At 32.6% G+C, this 17,418-nt stretch overlaps 6 protein-coding genes across 7 annotated transcripts; 4 read left to right on the top strand and 2 right to left on the bottom strand.

Moving 5' to 3' along the window:
• Window positions 1-642: 642 nt before the first annotated feature.
• On the top strand, window positions 643-2,658 carry LOC128394593 (uncharacterized). Of its 2 annotated transcripts, none has more exons than XM_053354933.1 (3): window positions 643-782; window positions 1,418-1,622; window positions 1,890-2,658. In XM_053354933.1, exons 2-3 carry the CDS (start codon window positions 1,418-1,420, stop codon window positions 2,102-2,104), a joined length of 420 nt encoding a protein of 139 aa, XP_053210908.1. In that variant the 5' UTR covers window positions 643-782; the 3' UTR covers window positions 2,105-2,658. The 2 variants fall into 2 exon arrangements, with proteins under 2 accessions (XP_053210908.1, XP_053210909.1); XM_053354934.1 differs by having other exon boundaries at window positions 645-782; window positions 1,362-1,622.
• LOC128394592 (uncharacterized) lies at window positions 2,109-4,388 on the bottom strand. The gene is made up of 5 exons (XM_053354932.1): window positions 3,969-4,388; window positions 2,820-2,915; window positions 2,687-2,761; window positions 2,479-2,572; window positions 2,109-2,399 (listed from the first exon to the last, which is right to left on the bottom strand). Exons 1-5 carry the CDS (start codon window positions 3,989-3,991, stop codon window positions 2,235-2,237), a joined length of 453 nt encoding a protein of 150 aa, XP_053210907.1. The 5' UTR covers window positions 3,992-4,388; the 3' UTR covers window positions 2,109-2,234.
• On the top strand, window positions 3,007-7,878 carry LOC128394591 (prostatic acid phosphatase-like). The gene is made up of 3 exons (XM_053354931.1): window positions 3,007-3,381; window positions 6,218-6,289; window positions 6,360-7,878. Exon 3 carries the CDS (start codon window positions 6,454-6,456, stop codon window positions 7,753-7,755), a length of 1,302 nt encoding a protein of 433 aa, XP_053210906.1. The 5' UTR covers window positions 3,007-3,381; window positions 6,218-6,289; window positions 6,360-6,453; the 3' UTR covers window positions 7,756-7,878.
• A 2,274-nt stretch (window positions 7,879-10,152) lies between these two features.
• Window positions 10,153-12,968, top strand: LOC128394725 (double-strand-break repair protein rad21 homolog). The gene is made up of 4 exons (XM_053355082.1): window positions 10,153-11,596; window positions 11,676-12,221; window positions 12,312-12,464; window positions 12,533-12,968. Exons 1-4 carry the CDS (start codon window positions 10,307-10,309, stop codon window positions 12,674-12,676), a joined length of 2,133 nt encoding a protein of 710 aa, XP_053211057.1. The 5' UTR covers window positions 10,153-10,306; the 3' UTR covers window positions 12,677-12,968.
• A 265-nt stretch (window positions 12,969-13,233) lies between these two features.
• Window positions 13,234-15,691, top strand: LOC128394729 (equilibrative nucleoside transporter 3-like). The gene is made up of 6 exons (XM_053355085.1): window positions 13,234-13,473; window positions 13,558-13,639; window positions 13,748-13,890; window positions 13,955-14,049; window positions 14,158-14,441; window positions 14,539-15,691. The coding sequence occupies exons 1-6, from the start codon at window positions 13,322-13,324 to the stop codon at window positions 15,154-15,156; spliced, it is 1,374 nt and encodes a 457-aa protein (XP_053211060.1). The 5' UTR covers window positions 13,234-13,321; the 3' UTR covers window positions 15,157-15,691.
• Window positions 15,692-15,715: 24 nt separating this feature from the next.
• On the bottom strand, window positions 15,716-17,204 carry LOC128394734 (vacuolar protein sorting-associated protein VTA1 homolog). The gene is made up of 4 exons (XM_053355092.1): window positions 16,864-17,204; window positions 16,658-16,785; window positions 15,999-16,459; window positions 15,716-15,931 (listed from the first exon to the last, which is right to left on the bottom strand). The coding sequence occupies exons 1-4, from the start codon at window positions 17,071-17,073 to the stop codon at window positions 15,780-15,782; spliced, it is 951 nt and encodes a 316-aa protein (XP_053211067.1). The 5' UTR covers window positions 17,074-17,204; the 3' UTR covers window positions 15,716-15,779.
• Between the last annotated feature and the right edge of the window lie 214 nt (window positions 17,205-17,418).

Genomic DNA, 17,418 nt, shown 5'->3' with positions numbered 1-17,418 from the left:
TCATTTGATTTACTTAATATTTTGATTGTGTGTGTGTTTAGTTGATCCAATTTTCCACAAATCATCACATTGATTAGCTGATTGTTTCATTGATTATGCTGAATGTCACCCTGACCTGTTCATCTTAATCTGATTTGGTTTACGGTCACTAAATTGTAATCCAATTTACATCACAATTTACACTTTAATTGTGTTATAATAATGATTTTCTCTTTTTCCTCATCAGGATTAAAATTTTCACTATACAATTGATTAAATGATTAACAATTAACGAAGAGAAAAAGACAACTCTGAACTTGATTAACTTGGATTAAGAAAAAAAGAAATTGCTAATAATTAATATCGACTAAATCGACTAATTAATAGTTGATTAACTCTAATTTTCTCAGAATAGAAAATTTAACAAATATAATTGAATTTGCAATAAAGAAAAAAAGAAAAATAATCTTAATTGTAATAAGATTTTTTAATTAGAACAATTAACTTTAGGATTCGATGATCGATAAACATTTCTTTCAAAATCGATTCTTTTTCCAAAAAGGTGATAAATGGATCAGCTGAGAAAAAGAATCTTTGTCAGTAGTTTTATTTGTGTTCTTTTCTTTTCTTTTCTGGTTCAGTTGATCTTCACTTCATTTCTTTAATTAATGTTTCACAATTCGCCAACAAATTAATCTGACGATGTGGACAATTTAAATTCTAATTGTGACAATCAATATTCTAATCACCGATCGTGTTGGAAAAATTCATCTAATCAATTCCATTGAATCTATTACTTAAAGGTAACAACCATTTTCTTCATGTCTCTTTTATTTTTCTTCCTCCATTTTACTTTTTTTCTATGATTAGTATTTGTTTCTAATTGATTAACAGCCTATTATAGTTAATTGGTGACAATCAACATTTCTCTTAATTGTCTATTCAAATTGTCACAATCAATTCTATTCCTTATCATATATTTTACTCTATAGAAACAGGTAACTTATATTTTTTTTGCTCTATTTTGGTGTACAGTGATGCCTTTCAAAATGACCCATCATGGTGACAGCGATTTGTAGAGTAGGTGATTCGAAAGGGTTAAAATTAATCAATTATTTTGATTGAAAAAAAATACTAAACACAAATAATTATGAATTATAATCCTCAAAACAATCTGAACTTGAAGCGAAATTATTAATTTTCATTTTTTAGACCAATTTGATGAGATTTAATCTTAATTAAAACTTAAAAATCTTCCAAATCTAATGTTACCATAACGATGGACCATATTGAAAGGAATCACTGTATAATCAATTATCTTGATTGTGTTTTGTTGCTTTTCCAAAAGCATATAAATTAAATGTTTTCTGTTTGCAATTTAGATACATTAAATGATCAATTTTAATTGATAAGTTATAATTATTGTTTCTCCACCAAGATGATTAGTGTTGATGGATCAGTCAAACCGAGAGGACGATTTGCTGATAGAGCGAAAGCTAAACTTAAAGCAATTAAATCAGTTTTCTCGTCTCGATCAAGTCGCTTATCTAAAATTGGAAGTGGCCTAGAAGATATTTCCAACACTTATTGTGACACTTTGATAACAGTTTCGTTATTAATCTTGGCAATTGTCAATGCAGTATGTAAGTAGTAATAATTGTTTGCGTGCAAATAAGCATTGGGCTGGAAAACGAGGGAACTTGGTCTTAGACTAAATTTTAAACGTTTTTTTAGCGAGCTCAAAGTGATCTGTGTGCTTAAATTAAGCTTTGAGCTCAGGTTTTGGGAAAAAACATCCTAAGCGACAAATCAACTTAAAGAGGAGATTCCCTCGGCTATAAGCGCTTATTTAACACGGTAATCAACAATTGAATCAAATTGTTTAATTTTTTTGATTTTTTTCTCACTAGTTTTGTATCCCATTTATTATGGTGGCTTTTTAGCCGTCATTTACCCTGATTGGATGGCACCCTTGGCCCAGAACTACAACGAGACAGAGGACATTGAACTGCAATCGGCCAACTCTTTACAAGTTATGGTATCGCGACTCAATTTGATTTCAAAAAAATTGGCTACGTTTTGTTACCGATCATCAACTGAAATATCAAGTTTATGTCAAAAATAATTGATTGATTTTCTGTGTATCCTTTAATTGTTACAGTAGCAGAAATACAATTAATCCTTAGAGGTTGATTGGTGTGCCTTTGATTACCCGTTTCCTTCATAATTGTTTTATAATCGAAATTGTTTTTCCTTTATTGATTTTCCTCTATTGGTTCTTGAGCCGTTGTGACACATTTGATGTGGGTACTTTTGCTTATTGAAATGCGACGGTAAAAGGGCGTCTCATCTTTGGCTACTTGTGTCCAGTCGGGTTGATGTTGTTTAGCAGCAAATCCTGATATCCATAAGGCAATTCCCTGTAATATCCCTCAAGATAAAAATGGTTATTGGTTAATCTACACGTGAATTTGATTGTTAATTGTTGATCAAATTTACCGTAGCAAGTCCAAGGCAGACCAATGGCCATCCAGCTTTACGATAGCCCATATTTTCAACGAGAAAGCCAGCCAATGCAGGACCCACTCCATTTCTGATGAAAAAAAAAACAAATTGTAAAAGTTAATTGTTGTTGACTTTTGATTTTACTCATTAAATTGAACAATTAGTATATTCAAATTTATCATAGAGTAAAAGTATTATTTACCCAAAGCAATAGAAAGCAACGAAAATACTACTAATTGTCCGTGGTATCAATGGATCGTCACAATATTCACTCCGTCTAAATAATAGAAATAACAATTAGCGACTAACAATTAAGAAATTAGGTTAATATATACCCATGAGCTTTCATTGCCCCATCAAATGTACCGACAAATGCGATCGCTAGGCCGATATGTAAAGTTATTTGTGATAAAACGATAGTCCAAAGTTGACTAATAACAGAATTGAGAAATGGAATCAAATGAAAATCAATCACAATTAAGAGCAATAGTTACGCTGTGAACGAAGTCCATCATCATCATTTTCATCTACAGCATCAAGTTTATTAACAATTTCTTTATCCAGTTCTTTCTCCTTCTCTTTTATATCCTTCAATAATTAACTTTAGGATTCGATGATCGATAAACATTTCTTTCAAAATCGATTCTTTTTCCAAAAAGGTGATAAATGGATCAGCTGAGAAAAAGAATCTTTGTCAGTAGTTTTATTTGTGTTCTTTTCTTTTCTTTTCTGGTTCAGTTGATCTTCACTTCATTTCTTTAATTAATGTTTCACAATTCGCCAACAAATTAATCTGACGATGTGGACAATTTAAATTCTAATTGTGACAATCAATATTCTAATCACCGATCGTGTTGGAAAAATTCATCTAATCAATTCCATTGAATCTACTTAAAGGTAACAACCATTTTCTTCATGTCTCTTTTATTTTTCTTCCTCCATTTTACTTTTTTTCTATGATTAGTATTTGTTTCTAATTGATTAACAGCCTATTATAGTTAATTGGTGACAATCATTATTTCTCTTAATTGTCTATTCAAATTGTCACAATCATTTCTATTCCTTATCATATATTTTACTCCATAGAAACAGGTAACTTATATTTTTTTTTGCTCTATTTTGGTGTTACCATTGGAAAAGAATAATTTATGTTTATAATTTAAGTTCTTCCGTTAGTTTTAATCAAGTTACATTGTAATGAGAATTATGTTTAATATGATATCGGGAAAGTGTTTCCAAATCGATCATCAGATTACCTTGTAACCACCAGATTACCATCAGATTTTATGTGATTCAAGGATTTACAGGTTTCAAATCAACAGAACAAAAAAAAGTAAAATCTATATACAGTCAAGCCGCTTAGGTTTGAATCCATTTTCTATTAATGTTAAGTAAATGAATTCGCCATCGGCTAATCCAACGGGTTAATCCGAATTCACATCAAGTGGAATAGATTCTGAGCTTAATGGAAAATGGATTCTAACCAAAAAGAAATTTGTTCCAACATGAATATTCATGTTCATGTTCTTGTTCATATTTAGAGATATAGTTTGACCATCACGGTGTCTTCGTCCATGGGTGGCGATCATTACAATTAGTTGGTTACGGTGGTTGAATCTGGTTCCTCAAATTTGGTTAAATAGCTTTATGATGTTAGTATGAGCAATCAGAAAGCTAAATAACCAAAGATAAGGAATCCAGAGAACAATTTAATCACTTGAGCTTACCTTTTTGTTTTTTTCTATTGATTGGAAATTTTAATAATAAGAGATGAAAACGAAGGTAAACACGTTGGCATTAGTTTGATGATGATTATGATTAGTATGATGATGTAGCAATTCACTAGACACTCCGATAGCGAAGAATCAAGAAGAAGAAGTGATGAGAATTCCGGGGAGAGACAGAGAAAATGAGAGAGAGAGAAAATAGAGAGAGAGAGAGAGAGAAAATGAAGCTCAAAAAGCTTAAAAATGTCCTGAAGTTAAGGTGAACCCGGGAATAAGTTAAGGTCATCTTCTTTTCTTCATCCCTATGAACCCCTGAGGCCGCAATCTTGATGAGGAAACGAACTTAAGTTTATGTTGATAAACTGGTTTCGCCATCACTTTTTTTCATCTTCATCAAAAATCAAGGCTCTTTATTACCTTAGCAAATACTTAAGCCTAAGCCACAAATCCACAATTTTTTCTCTTCAATTTTATTTTACTTTCCCTTTAGAGACTTCAAAGGAAAACCAGTTTTTTTTTCTTTGGTATTATTTGGTATTGATAAACTAGAAAATCAACCTGTAGACAGACCGAAGAGAAAGAGAGAGACAGAGATAAAAGAAAGAGAAAAAGGAAAAGTTCCATAGTTGATCACGTGACTATTGGCATTTTCTATTGGTAGAAATCAACGATCTCTCAAGTTGTTTCTCTAGCATCATCAGAGGGAGAAGAAGAGAGAACGATAACCAAAAGTGAGAGAGAGAGAGGAAGAGAGTAAAAGATAAAACAGACAGAAAGAAGGAAAGCTTTAGCTCTTTCAACTCTCTCTCTCTCTTTTTCTCTCTCTTATTTTCTCTCTCTTTTTCTCTGTCTCTCCCCGGAATTCTCATCACTTCTTCTTCTTGATTCTTCGCTATCGGAGTGTCTAGTGAATTGCTACATCATCATACTAATCATAATCATCATCAAACTAATGCCAACGTGTTTACCTTCGTTTTCATCTCTTATTATTAAAATTTCCAATCAATAGAAAAAAAAAAGGTAAGCTCAAGTGATTAAATTGTTCTCTGATTCCTTATCTTTGGTTATTTAGCTTGATTGCTCATACTAACATCATAAAGCTATTTAACCAAATTTGAGGAACCAGATTCAACCACCGTAACCAACTAATTGTAATGATCGCCACCCATGGACGAAGACACCGTGATGGTCAAACTATATCTCTAAACATGAACAAGAACATGAACATGAATATTCATGTTGGAACAAATTTCTTTTTGGTTAGAATCCATTTTCCATTAAGCTCAGAATCTATTCCACTTAATGTGAATTCGGATTAACCCGTTGGATTAGCCGATGGCGAATTCATTTACTTAACATTAATAGAAAATGGATTCAAACCTAAGCGGCTTGACTGTATATAGATTTTACTTTTTTTTGTTCTGTTGATTTGAAACCTGTAAATCCTTGAATCACATAAAATCTGATGGTAATCTGGTGGTTACAAGGTAATCTGATGATCGATTTGGAAACACTTTCCCGATATCATATTAAACATAATTCTCATTACAATGTAACTTGATTAAAACTAACGGAAGAACTTAAATTATAAACATAAATTATTCTTTTCCAATGGTAACACCAAAATAGAGCAAAAAAAATATAAGTTACCTGTTTCTATGGAATAAAATATATGATAAGGAATAGAATTGATTGTGACAATTTGAATAGACAATTAAGAGAAATAATGATTGTCACCAATTAACTATAATAGGCTGTTAATCAATTAGAAACAAATACTAATCATAAAAAAGTAAAATGGAAGAGCTTGAAAAGAAATTGGAAAAAAAGATAATCCAACTTTTCGGTTAATCGTTTGTTCCGCCATCTGGTGGATAAGAAAACCGATCAACTTTGAATTTTTAGAATAAAATTTCTCATGTTGTTTATTTTTCTATTTTCAATTTGATTATTGTTATTCGTTTTGATTAATTAAAGTGTCATCTTGTCTTTTTTCTCTTTCACAGAACCAAATAATTTACAATTGTGTGTGATAATTAAGCAACTTGATTTATCGTTGATTTTTTGTCTCTATTTTGGTAATTAGAAACTATTGCTTTGCAATATTCAGCAAGTCTGATGAAATTTCATTTTCTGACAATCATTTAGTTGATAAAATCTATTAAGGTTACAGATCTCATAATAATTATTGGAATTTCTGTTTATTTCGTTGATACCAAATCTAATTTAATCTTGTATTAACATGGAATCAGGATTGATTGCATTTACTTTGACCACCTTTATATTGGCTGATTTATGGACGATTTCTCAGCAATCTAGTGATAATTTGATTCTCAAAAGTGTTGCCATTGTTCATCGACATGGTGATCGAACACCAATTTCCACCTTTCCAACCGACAGTTATGCTAATGCCTCTTTTTGGCTTGATGGTCCTGGTGAATTGACCTCTGCTGGTAAAGCTCGTATGTTTGCTCTTGGGCAATATTTCCGTGAAAGATACGGTGACTTTTGGCCTTTAAATGTGCGTGAAGTTGAAGTTCGCAGTTCAGATGTAAATAGGTGTCTCGAAAGTTCCGCTCTTGTCCTTGCTGGTGCTTTTCCACCCTCTGGAAGGTGGATCTGGTCTAACAAGTTGCATTGGCAACCATTTCCTATTCATACTGCACCTCGAACTTATGATAATATAAATAATCCATCAGCTGCTTGTCCAGTATGTGAGAAAGAGGAAGAGAGATTGAAAAAGTCACCCGAATACAAGCAACATGAAGTTGAATTTCATGATCTCTTTCATTACCTGACCAAATACACAGGTATGAATATAACTGATCTATTCTCAGCCCAACGTATTCACGATACACTCAAAATTCAAGCGGAAAACAATTACACTTTACCTTCATGGGCAACAACTGATGTAATGAATAGACTAAAGAGAATCTCTGATCTCACCTTTACTTTGGATTATTCAACATATTTAATTCAAAGACTTCGAGGTGGAGAATTTTTAAAAGATTTGAAATCACATTTCACAACAATCATGAAACAATCATTAAAATCTCAAGATGAGTCAATCCCTATTGTTGATGATGTTTCCAAGAAAATCTTTTTCTATTCAACCCACGATTCACAACTGTCCATAACCCTAAGTACTTTAAAAGTTTTCGATAAACTCAGTCCACCCTATGGATCAAGTATAATTTTCGAGTTGTACCAAGAAAAATCAACTAATCATTTCAAATTATCACTTCTCTATCTAAATGACACTTATTCTAAGCAACCTCATTACCTTAATCTCCCCGAATGTGATGATACCAAATTCTGTGATATCGAACAGTTTTACCACCAAATTTTTGTTTATTTACCCGAAAATTGGAGAAGTGAATGTGGCCTTGAAGGAATTCATTGTGAAGAGGATTTGGTGACATTATCGTTGAATTTATTAACATTTATCGTAATCTCTGTTCTCGTTTCCCTAACTTTAATTTACTTTGCAATTAAGAAGAAAGGTAAAGATGCTTATGTTTACCAAATGTTACCAGTTCTCTGAAATGAACCAAAAATAATGGAAATTGTTATTTTCGTTTTGGTAAAATGAACAAAAAAAAATCCATTCATTTGTAAATTGCATTTCCATTGTTCTAACAATAAAACTCTAAATCATTCTAATGAATTGTAAACATTTCCTTCCCTTGACCTTCAAGAACGAGATTCATGAGATACTATGAACAAGTTGATCTATTCTATTGATTAATGGTCAGTTTATGGTTTAGAGTTTAAATTACCAATCAAATGACCAAGAAAGTTTATGCCACCAAAATAGTACTGATCAAATACTAATTGAGGAAGTTGGATGCATGTACTTGAATAATTAACTAATTGTTCAACTAGTTTTTGCTTGTTTTACGTTCATTTGACAGTCATAACATTTTTTGATTTCTTAATTGTTTAGTATTAACAGTGTTTCGTTGATACTATTGTTGGTGTAACAATCAAAGTTAATCAACATGATTGAAATCGCAGTTATTATTATCGACGAGATGGATAAACAATAGGCAGAGGAAAAGGAAATGAACAGAGTGAGAAATTCAAAGAGAGAGAGAGAGAGAGAGGAGGGGGAGGAGATTAGACACTTATTCTTATTATTATCATAGTGAATCGGTGATAGACAGAAGAAGATGATAATGATGACAAGATGAGGAAGAGAAATGGTGTTTTTCTAGATTCAGTCTATTATTCACAGAGAAAGGGACAAACAGGAAGAGGAAATGGTTTGGATGGAGGTTGATGAAAAGTGGGAGGAAGAGATGAGCATTTAGTTGGAATTACTTTTAATTGTTTCGATTTTTGTTTTTCAATTGATTCCTTAAAGAGTAACAACAATTAGCGATATTAAAATTTGATTGGTGATCAATTTAAATCAAGGTAACTGTGAAAAGAAAATGGAAACAGGAAAAGGAAACAGTAATGATAATTGTTGTTCTTTGTTAATTGTCAAATGATCAGTTAATTTGATTTAATCGAACCTTCTAATAGGTTTCACTTTGTATCTCAATCATTTGGTTACTTTTTTCTACAATTAATATTAATTGTTAGCAATAGAAAAATATTACTACTTGGCAAAGAAGATGATCAAGATGATGATGATTATGATTGTGATTATAACGATGATGACCAGAGAAGAGCATAAAACATAATATTAATTGTTGTCTTGTTAATGATAACAAAAGATGATAATGTTAAAACAATAGTTTCTTAATCATATTTCTCATGATAACATTGATAATAATTAATTAGTCTTAATCTTAATTATAAATAATAACAACCTAGAGGATTTTGGTTGTTTTGTTTGATTCCTTGCTGTTGATCAATTGATTTTAATTGTTGGACCACCATGTTGGATTAGTATCTCACTTTTAAAACTTTGATAACTTTAATTATCGTACAAATTTGATCGTTGATTTGATTACAGTTAATCTTGTTTTCTAGTTAAATTTTGTATATTTGAGTCAATTTGTAAGCTTTTAAATTGTAACTTTTGAAAATCTCATTTTGTCTTGTTAATTGTGATCATGATGATTAGTAAATTTTTTGCTTCCAATTTGATTTTAAGGTTTATTGATCATTACATGTATTTCATTAATTATTCTGCTTTCCAATTAACTAATTGTTAGCGGAAGAGATGATCAATTTTACGAGAAGAGCCTGAGAGAGAAGGAGCCAAATGATAATTAGAACACAATCAATTCCTCTTTAGAATAGATTACAATCATCTGATTGTTGACATTTAATGACAATCAACTAATTTACATGTTGTCAAAATTTTCTTCCATTTAATTTATCAAATAAACTTTTTGATTAACTGATCGATTCAATTTAAATTTGTCTTTACCAACAAAGTTTTAAATACTTTTTTCCGCCTTCCAATATACAGAATGTAATCTAAATCAACCGAGAAACAAAATGATATTAGACATAAACAATTATCTCATCAAAATGAAACCCAGAATAATAGACCAATAACTAGAATAAAATCCAAACAATTAACTAAATAAAGAAGAAAAAAAAATTAATTCAATAAAATCAATAACAATTGAATTAACAGTTAACCAAATAAAACAAAAATGATTAATATCAATTCAAGAGCCAAATTTATAAAATGATAATCAATTTTACGAGAGAAATTGAAAACACAATCAGACTAATCAAACATCCACTTATTAATGGTAATTGGACAAACAATTAAAACTTTTCGGCAAAATAATTGTCACAATCAATTGTTCCGAGTCGAGTAAAAAAAGGCGCGGATATAAAGGTAAACACGATTGACTTATTATCGCGGGTTTTTTGCCGCCAAAAAGAATTTGACCCGAAATTCCGCGAGATGGCGCTCGGTGAACGTTCTCTGATTGGTTAGATTCAATGTAATTTCATCTTAATGACAGCAAAAAATAATAAGTATTTTCTGTTTGTCTTGATCAATTTATTTTATTTTAATTCTTATTAATTATTTAATTGGTGTGTTGCTTGTTTTTATATAATAATTTATTTAATTGATTGTGTAACCATTTTTGGTTAATATCCGCGTCTATTAGTGGAAAATGTTTTATTCCGTTTTTGTGCTCGGTAAAAAGGGTCCCCTTGCTCGGGTTTGGTTGGCTGCTCATTGGGACAAAAAGATTACTAAAGCTCAAATATTGGAGACAAATATTGTTGAATCAGTTGATTCTATTCTTCAACCTCGTGTTAAATTATCTCTTCGAACATCTTCACATCTTCTACTTGGTATTGTGCGTATTTATGCTAGAAAAACTCTTTACCTTTTACAAGATTGTCAGGATGCTGCTTTCAAAATAAAATCTGCTTTCAGGCCTGGAGCTGTTGACTTGCCTGATGGTAAAACAGAGGCTGCAATTTCTGCCATCACTCTTCCCGAGATGTTGGATTTTGTAAATGATTTTGATCTACTTGCTGAACAACCAGTTCAAATTGAACCTCTTCAAACCAATACCAATATTCGTAGTATTACTCTAGTTGAAGATATTGCTAGTATGCCTGTTGATGTTCCTCTCTTTGGTGAAGGTAAAGATTGGAATGAGTTTAGCTCTATTCAAGTGTCCAGTGCTTCAAAGATGAGTGATTCATCAATTTTAGATATAAGTCAAAAACAAACATCACATCCTTTGGATATTTTTGATCGACCTACAATTGATGATGGTTTTGGTGGTCCCGTTGGTTTGACTGATGTAGATGATATGTTTGCCTTACCTGTCCCTCCTGAAGCACAACAACAGATGCAAGCAGAGGCTGATGCAGCCGAAGAAAGAGAAAAAGGAGAAGAACCAGAAAGACCTTTATCCAGATTAAGTGATAGAAGTGATAGATCTAGCATGTCATATGGAGCTCCACCTTCTATTGCACCTTCTGGACCATCATCTCCCGGTTCTCCACCTCCCATGATACCCCAAGATCAAGATATTCAAGATATTCAAGATATTGCACCAATAATTGATGAAAATCCTGTACCTAGTGAAGATAAACAAGGAATTGATGACCTACAAGGACCAGAGGACCCAGAGGCAATAAGAGCAGAACAGAGTATCTTCCGAAGACCAGAAACACAGCAAGAATCAATGGTTCTAGAGCCCTTAGAGGGACCTGGATTCGAGAGGAAACGTAAAAGGCGAAAGAAGCTTGGAATTATTATCGATGAAGTTAAAACTTTATCCGGTGAAGAGATGAAATCTCAACTTTCAGATACTTCCGATATTGTCACAACCTTGGACATCGCTCCTCCGACCAAAAAGTTGATGCACTGGAAGCGAACTGGTGGTAGTGAAAAACTATTCGCACTCTCTGAAAAACCCATTCCATCTAAAGTTTTATTAGTCGTAAGTGAAAATTTAACTCTTTTTATTATTATTCTCAACATCGTTCTAACATTATGCTTTCCACCCCCTTTTGGTACAGTATTATACTCGACATCTTGTTACAACTCGTATCTCAGTTGAAGAAGAATTACCTGAAGATATGATTCAAGAATCAAATATGGAAGAACAGCAACCTCAAGAAGAACTTCGAGATATGCATGAGCATGTACAAAAAGAACAACCTGAAGAATTGTATGAACCTATTGTTCCACCAATTTCACCCCTTAAAGAAATTCAACCTCCCAAAACCCCAAGAACACCGAGGAGAGAGGCAACAGAACATAAATCTCCAGTCAAAAAGAAGAGGAAAACCGCCGATGAACGGGAAACAGAGAAAAAAGAGCGAAATAAATCAAAAGCCGTTTCACATGAACCTCCCGCCGAAAAATTACCAAATAATATTCCAGACCATATCAACGATACAGATCTCTCTGAGTTAAGAGAAGGTTCCATCCAAAGCCCAGAAAGAGCAGGAAATTTACCAAGTTTCTCATTCGCTCGATCAAGCAATCCCTCAATTCACCAGAACGACTTTGAAGAAGATGAACCTTTCGACCAATACGAACAACCAATGTCTGTAGGACCGGTAAGTAGTCAAATATTTTCTCACCATCAAAGTGGAACATTTTTTACAATTATAAAGTTAACTAAAATTGTAATTCCAATCTAATAATAGCCCGAGGAAATGATGCCTGATGAAACAGCGGAGCAATATGAAGAACGTATGAGAAATAAGCGAACCAATGTTCTTCTTCGTTTGATGTCCAAACAATTAGAAGATGGAGGAACATCATTCGGTCGATTAGTGTCTCACAATAGACGTAAACAAGTAAGTTAACAAAGAGAATTTAAATATTTTAAACAATCATATTAATCAATTTTCCTCTTTTTCCTCAGGTTGCACAGAAATTTTTCTCTCTTCTGGTCCTTAAAAAGCAACAAGCAGTCGAACTGACGCAAGACATATCAGTTCCATACGGAGAGATCGCAATCTCTAAAGGTTATCGTTATGATGAAGCATTAGCGGCATGTGCTTCGTAAAAGAAGCAAAAAGTTAATCGCACACAATTTATTCATAATTAACAATTTCCCCACAAACAAGCAAACAAAAACCAATCCAATTAACTTACTTCCTTCATCACAAACAAATGGACTAGGATCACATTGATTGATATCTTCACTTTTTTTTACTAACCAACCTAATATCAAACATTTAAGCATCAAAAGTGTTCATCTTTTGATTAATCACATCGTCTGTATAATAAGTAATACACAACATTGTAACCTAACATTGTCAAAATAAAAGAAACAACCAAACAAAAATCAAACAAAATTAAAAGTGATCAATCCAATTCATCGGTCCATAAAATCACGTGGATTTTGAGTACATAACCCATTTGATGATGTAAATTAGGTTAGAGGTTCAATTATTATGTAATTGCGAAGTGAAACTAATCAAGTTTCATTTTAGATGACAGAGAAAAGGTTTTAAACAATCAAATTTAACTTAAAAAGTTTTATTGATTTTAAAATGACATTAGAGAATTGGAGAAACCTTTGTGCGCATGCGTACGCGCATGCGCTGAGTGACGATTCTTTTGTTTTCTAGACTCCTGTGGTGAACTTTGATTGTTTTTATTCACAATGCTAATTTAGGTTTCGTTAGTTAGTTAACAAGTGATTAAGATGGCGATTGGTGATGATTATAATCCGCTACCTGTTGACGAAGATGAGGCCGTGGAAGAGGATAATTTACTTCACTCGGATAACGATGAATCAAGTGATGACTCTCTGATTGATTCTCAACCAGCAACAGCATCTCCACATCTACATGATAAGTAAGTTTTTTTCATTCTCTTGAATTGATTAACAATTAATTTTGTAATTTTAAAATCTCTTTTCTTTTTTGCATTAATTACCAGATATCGGATGATTGAACTCATCTCTGGATTACTTGGTTTAATCTGTTGTATTCCTTGGAACGTTTTCATCACAGCAACTGATGTGAGTGTCATTTTCTATTCTTTGGGTTTTCTTTTCCAGAGAAATTTCAACTCTCTCAAATTATGACTTTCATTTAATGTCTTTTTGTTATTGCACAATCTTTTATAGTGTTGGAATTATAAATTTCGTAATGTCAACAATTCCACCTCTGGTCCCACCCCAATTCAAGTTTATTTTAATAGTTACCTTTCAATGGCAAACAATGTTCCAAATATATTGGTGGTTTTATTCATGATTTTCTTTGGCCATAAGTAAGAATTTACTACCTGTTATCTACCTGTAATCTATTTATTTAATACGTTCTCTTTTTAACAGAATTACAGCCACAATAAGAAGTGTTACTTCCATGTTGATAATAATGGTGCTGATGATCACATCCACAGTTCTTGTTAAGGTTGACAGTGATAATTGTAAGTGTTTTTTATCTTTAATTCCCAATGACAGGCATGTGATTAACTATCAAATAACAAAGGAGTCACTCAGTAACAGGTTGTTCTTTGCACTTTTTTATCTTCCAGGGCAAGATGCCTTCTTTTGGTTAATCATATTCAATGCGTTGATCCTCGGTTTATGTACCGGCATTTTGGCCTCGAGTATCTCTGGTGTAGTGTCTTCTTTCCCATCTAAATGCATTCAAGCCGTTGTTCTCGGTCAAGCCATTTCTGGCATTTTTGCTGTGATTTGTCAAATTGTTTCGTTAAGTGCTCATAGTGATCCCCGAGCCTCAGCCATGTATTATTTTATCTGTGCTGATATGTTATTAGCAATAGCATTTGTTGCGTATTTAATTGCACGTAAAACGGTGAGTCACAAATCTTTGTTGATTCTTTGCCAAAAATATTAAGGTAATTTTTCCTAATTCTCATCTTATTCTTATTCTATCCAATTCCTTATTATAGCCTTATTATAGATATTATCGTAAACGAGGTATGTTTACATTATCAATTGATAATATCTCAGAAAGATCGATTGCCCGAAGGTCAGATCTTATTGCAATTTCTCGAGCTATATGGCCGCATTTATTATCAGAATTCCTGGTCTTAGGTATAACTTTTGCTGTTTATCCTCCGCTTATGGTTCTGGTTGCACCAAAGAACAAAGATTCTCTCATAATTTCGGGTGAACTATTTTTACCCGTTTTCTGTTTCCTCTTATTTAATATCAACGATTTACTGGGTCGTTTGGTCGGCAAATGGTTCCCCTTCCCCCAATCAAAGCCAATCTATTTAATCATATTATCACTCAGTCGGTTACTATTAGTGTTTGGCCTTATGGTTTGTAATATTCATCCCAGAAATTATCTTCCTGTTTTATTTGAATCTGAATATATTTATGCCATATTGGTAATGTTGTTGGGTTTATCTAATGGATATGTACTCACAGTCAGCATGTTCCAAGCGCCTTTATCTGTGAAACCTGAGTTGCAGGAGAAGACGGGATTCATTATCTCTGCTGCTCTGGGTTTGGGAGTTTTCGCCGGGTCAATAGCTTCCAATGTGGTTCTCCGACTAATCTAGATTATTTTCAAATGGACATAATCAGCATAATAATTTTCACACTTCATCGTGTTGAACTTATAGTGAGCATTAAACAAAAAATGTGAAAGAAATGAAAGAAAAACGTGCATTTGGTTAACCAAAAAAAAAAGTCCCCAACACCAAGTAACTAAAACAATCATTTAATTTGATCATTTTCTCTCTCTCCTTTTATATTAAATTGCTATTTATCAAATCTATATTATTGTAATTCCATTGATCATCACAATAATACGACGATCGATCCACCCGAAATTCAACGCCAGTGTATTTGATTGCATTTTTGTCCAAAAATCTCTTTCGTTGTGTAAATCATTGGTTTCTAATTCCCCATTCAAGTGACAAAACAAAATCTCATCTAATTATATATTTTCAATCCTTTTTTTTTCTTATCGAACTAATTAACTTCTTAATTAAATCACAGCAAGTTCACCTCTTTTTCTATTATCGAAAATATTTAAACTGTTCACCTTTAATATGCGAACAATTTTAATAAAAATCGTTTTGATTTAAATTACTTATGTTAAAGTGTCTCAAATGATTTAAGAAAAAAGAAATGTTTTAATCAGTTAATGAGATTTGAAAATATAATCACAACAATTGGATTACGATTGTTGACCAGTTTTCAACAGAGCTAAAGCCTTTTCCAAATTAGAAACGGCGGTGTTAATATCTTCAAATTGTAAAGCACTTCCAGCGTATTTGCAGTATTTTTGAGCCTGAATCAGGGAATCGGCATCTAATTGTCGAGTGGAACCTGTTGATTAGAATTAGGAAAATTGAATTAGAGATTAAATTTAGTTGGTGTAAGAGTTAATATTTACCAGTAGTTGGTGTCGGTTGATTGGTTGTTGCTGTTGGTACACTTGGTGGGACATAAGGTGAACTTGTTGGAACCTGAGGATTTGGTTGACTCGGTGGTGTGTAAGGTGGTTGAATGGGTGTTCCTGGTGGAGGTGGATAGTAACCAGGATACTGATTATAATAGTTTCCAGGAATATTAGAAGGAGGTTGAGTTGGAAAGTCTAGTGAATTTGGTTTTCCATCTTGCGAAGTGGTTGCAATTGAAGATGAACCACCGACATCATCAGGAACTTTACCTTCATCTCCATTTCCTTCATCTTCCGGTGCCAATGGAGTCTCTCCATTTTTAATACATCGAGTTATATAAGCGGCTCTCCATTTGGCATATTTTGACTTTTGAGCCACTTCTTCACTTGTATCACCAAAAACATTAAGAGTATCAAACAATTGAGATGCAGTGAAAAAAAGTTTAATTGTATTCCTGTGATTAGAAGATAAAAAACAATAACGTTAATAATATACAAAGAATTGATTTCTAATCCGATAACAATTGTTTCGGAAATAGAATCCTTTGAAATGAGCAACTCTGAGAACTGAAAGATAATGATGAATCTATGTAAACATTAACAGGATGTAAGATGAAATGATTCAATGGTTCACACAATCAATTAACTCTTACCTTCCAGCCTTGGAACTTCTGTCCTGAGAATCAGCTAAGGTGAACAATTTCATCGCATGATTTTCAATATGAGCCTGAGCGACTAATTCATTGCTCATCGCTTCATTGTCTTTATGAACAACCTTTTCCTAGGGAATGAATGAAAACGTAAACAAATGGTTGTAGCAAATGAAACGAAATCTAATGACAACATAATCAATACGAACCTTTTCCAGCCAGGCCATGATTGTAGTTAGGAAATTAAGACAATCAGGAGATTTCTTATCGATATCAAGGCCCAATTGAAAGGCATAGAGACGACACCAATAGGTGACAATTGGATCAACCTTTTCATGGTCACTCGCTGCCTTCAGGATTCCCAGCAAAGGCTTCAGGGCTGGAGGCATAGGTGGAAGGTCCAAAGGTGTTGAAGCCATGATTAACAATCAAATTAAAAGATAAAAATAAAATAATCAATCAAATGATCAATAAAATTGTGACAAAATCTCAACAAAACAAAAGCAAATGTTTTGACAATTGAAGTGATCAGCTGATGTTCAGGGTTAGTATAATAAAAAGCAAACTTAGTAAGAGACAAAATTTGTCAACTCTTTCAAAGATTGATGAAACAATCAACAGTTTTTAAATTAATCTAATCAGTAGAAAATTAATTCTCGTAAACAAATTGTTACTATAAAACAGTTGAACCAATTTCTTTTCATTCATTAAGATTTTCATTGATAAAAAGAAAATAAAAAATTTAAATGTTCAACTTTTTGCTT

The sequence above is a fragment of the Panonychus citri genome, unplaced genomic scaffold (assembly GCF_014898815.1).
Source record: "Panonychus citri isolate SS breed McGregor unplaced genomic scaffold, ASM1489881v1 Contig00140, whole genome shotgun sequence".
Classification (NCBI taxonomy): Eukaryota; Metazoa; Arthropoda; class Arachnida; order Trombidiformes; family Tetranychidae; genus Panonychus; species Panonychus citri.
Note: the sequence above shows the minus strand (reverse complement) of the source record. Positions and strands in the feature narration are given on the sequence as shown.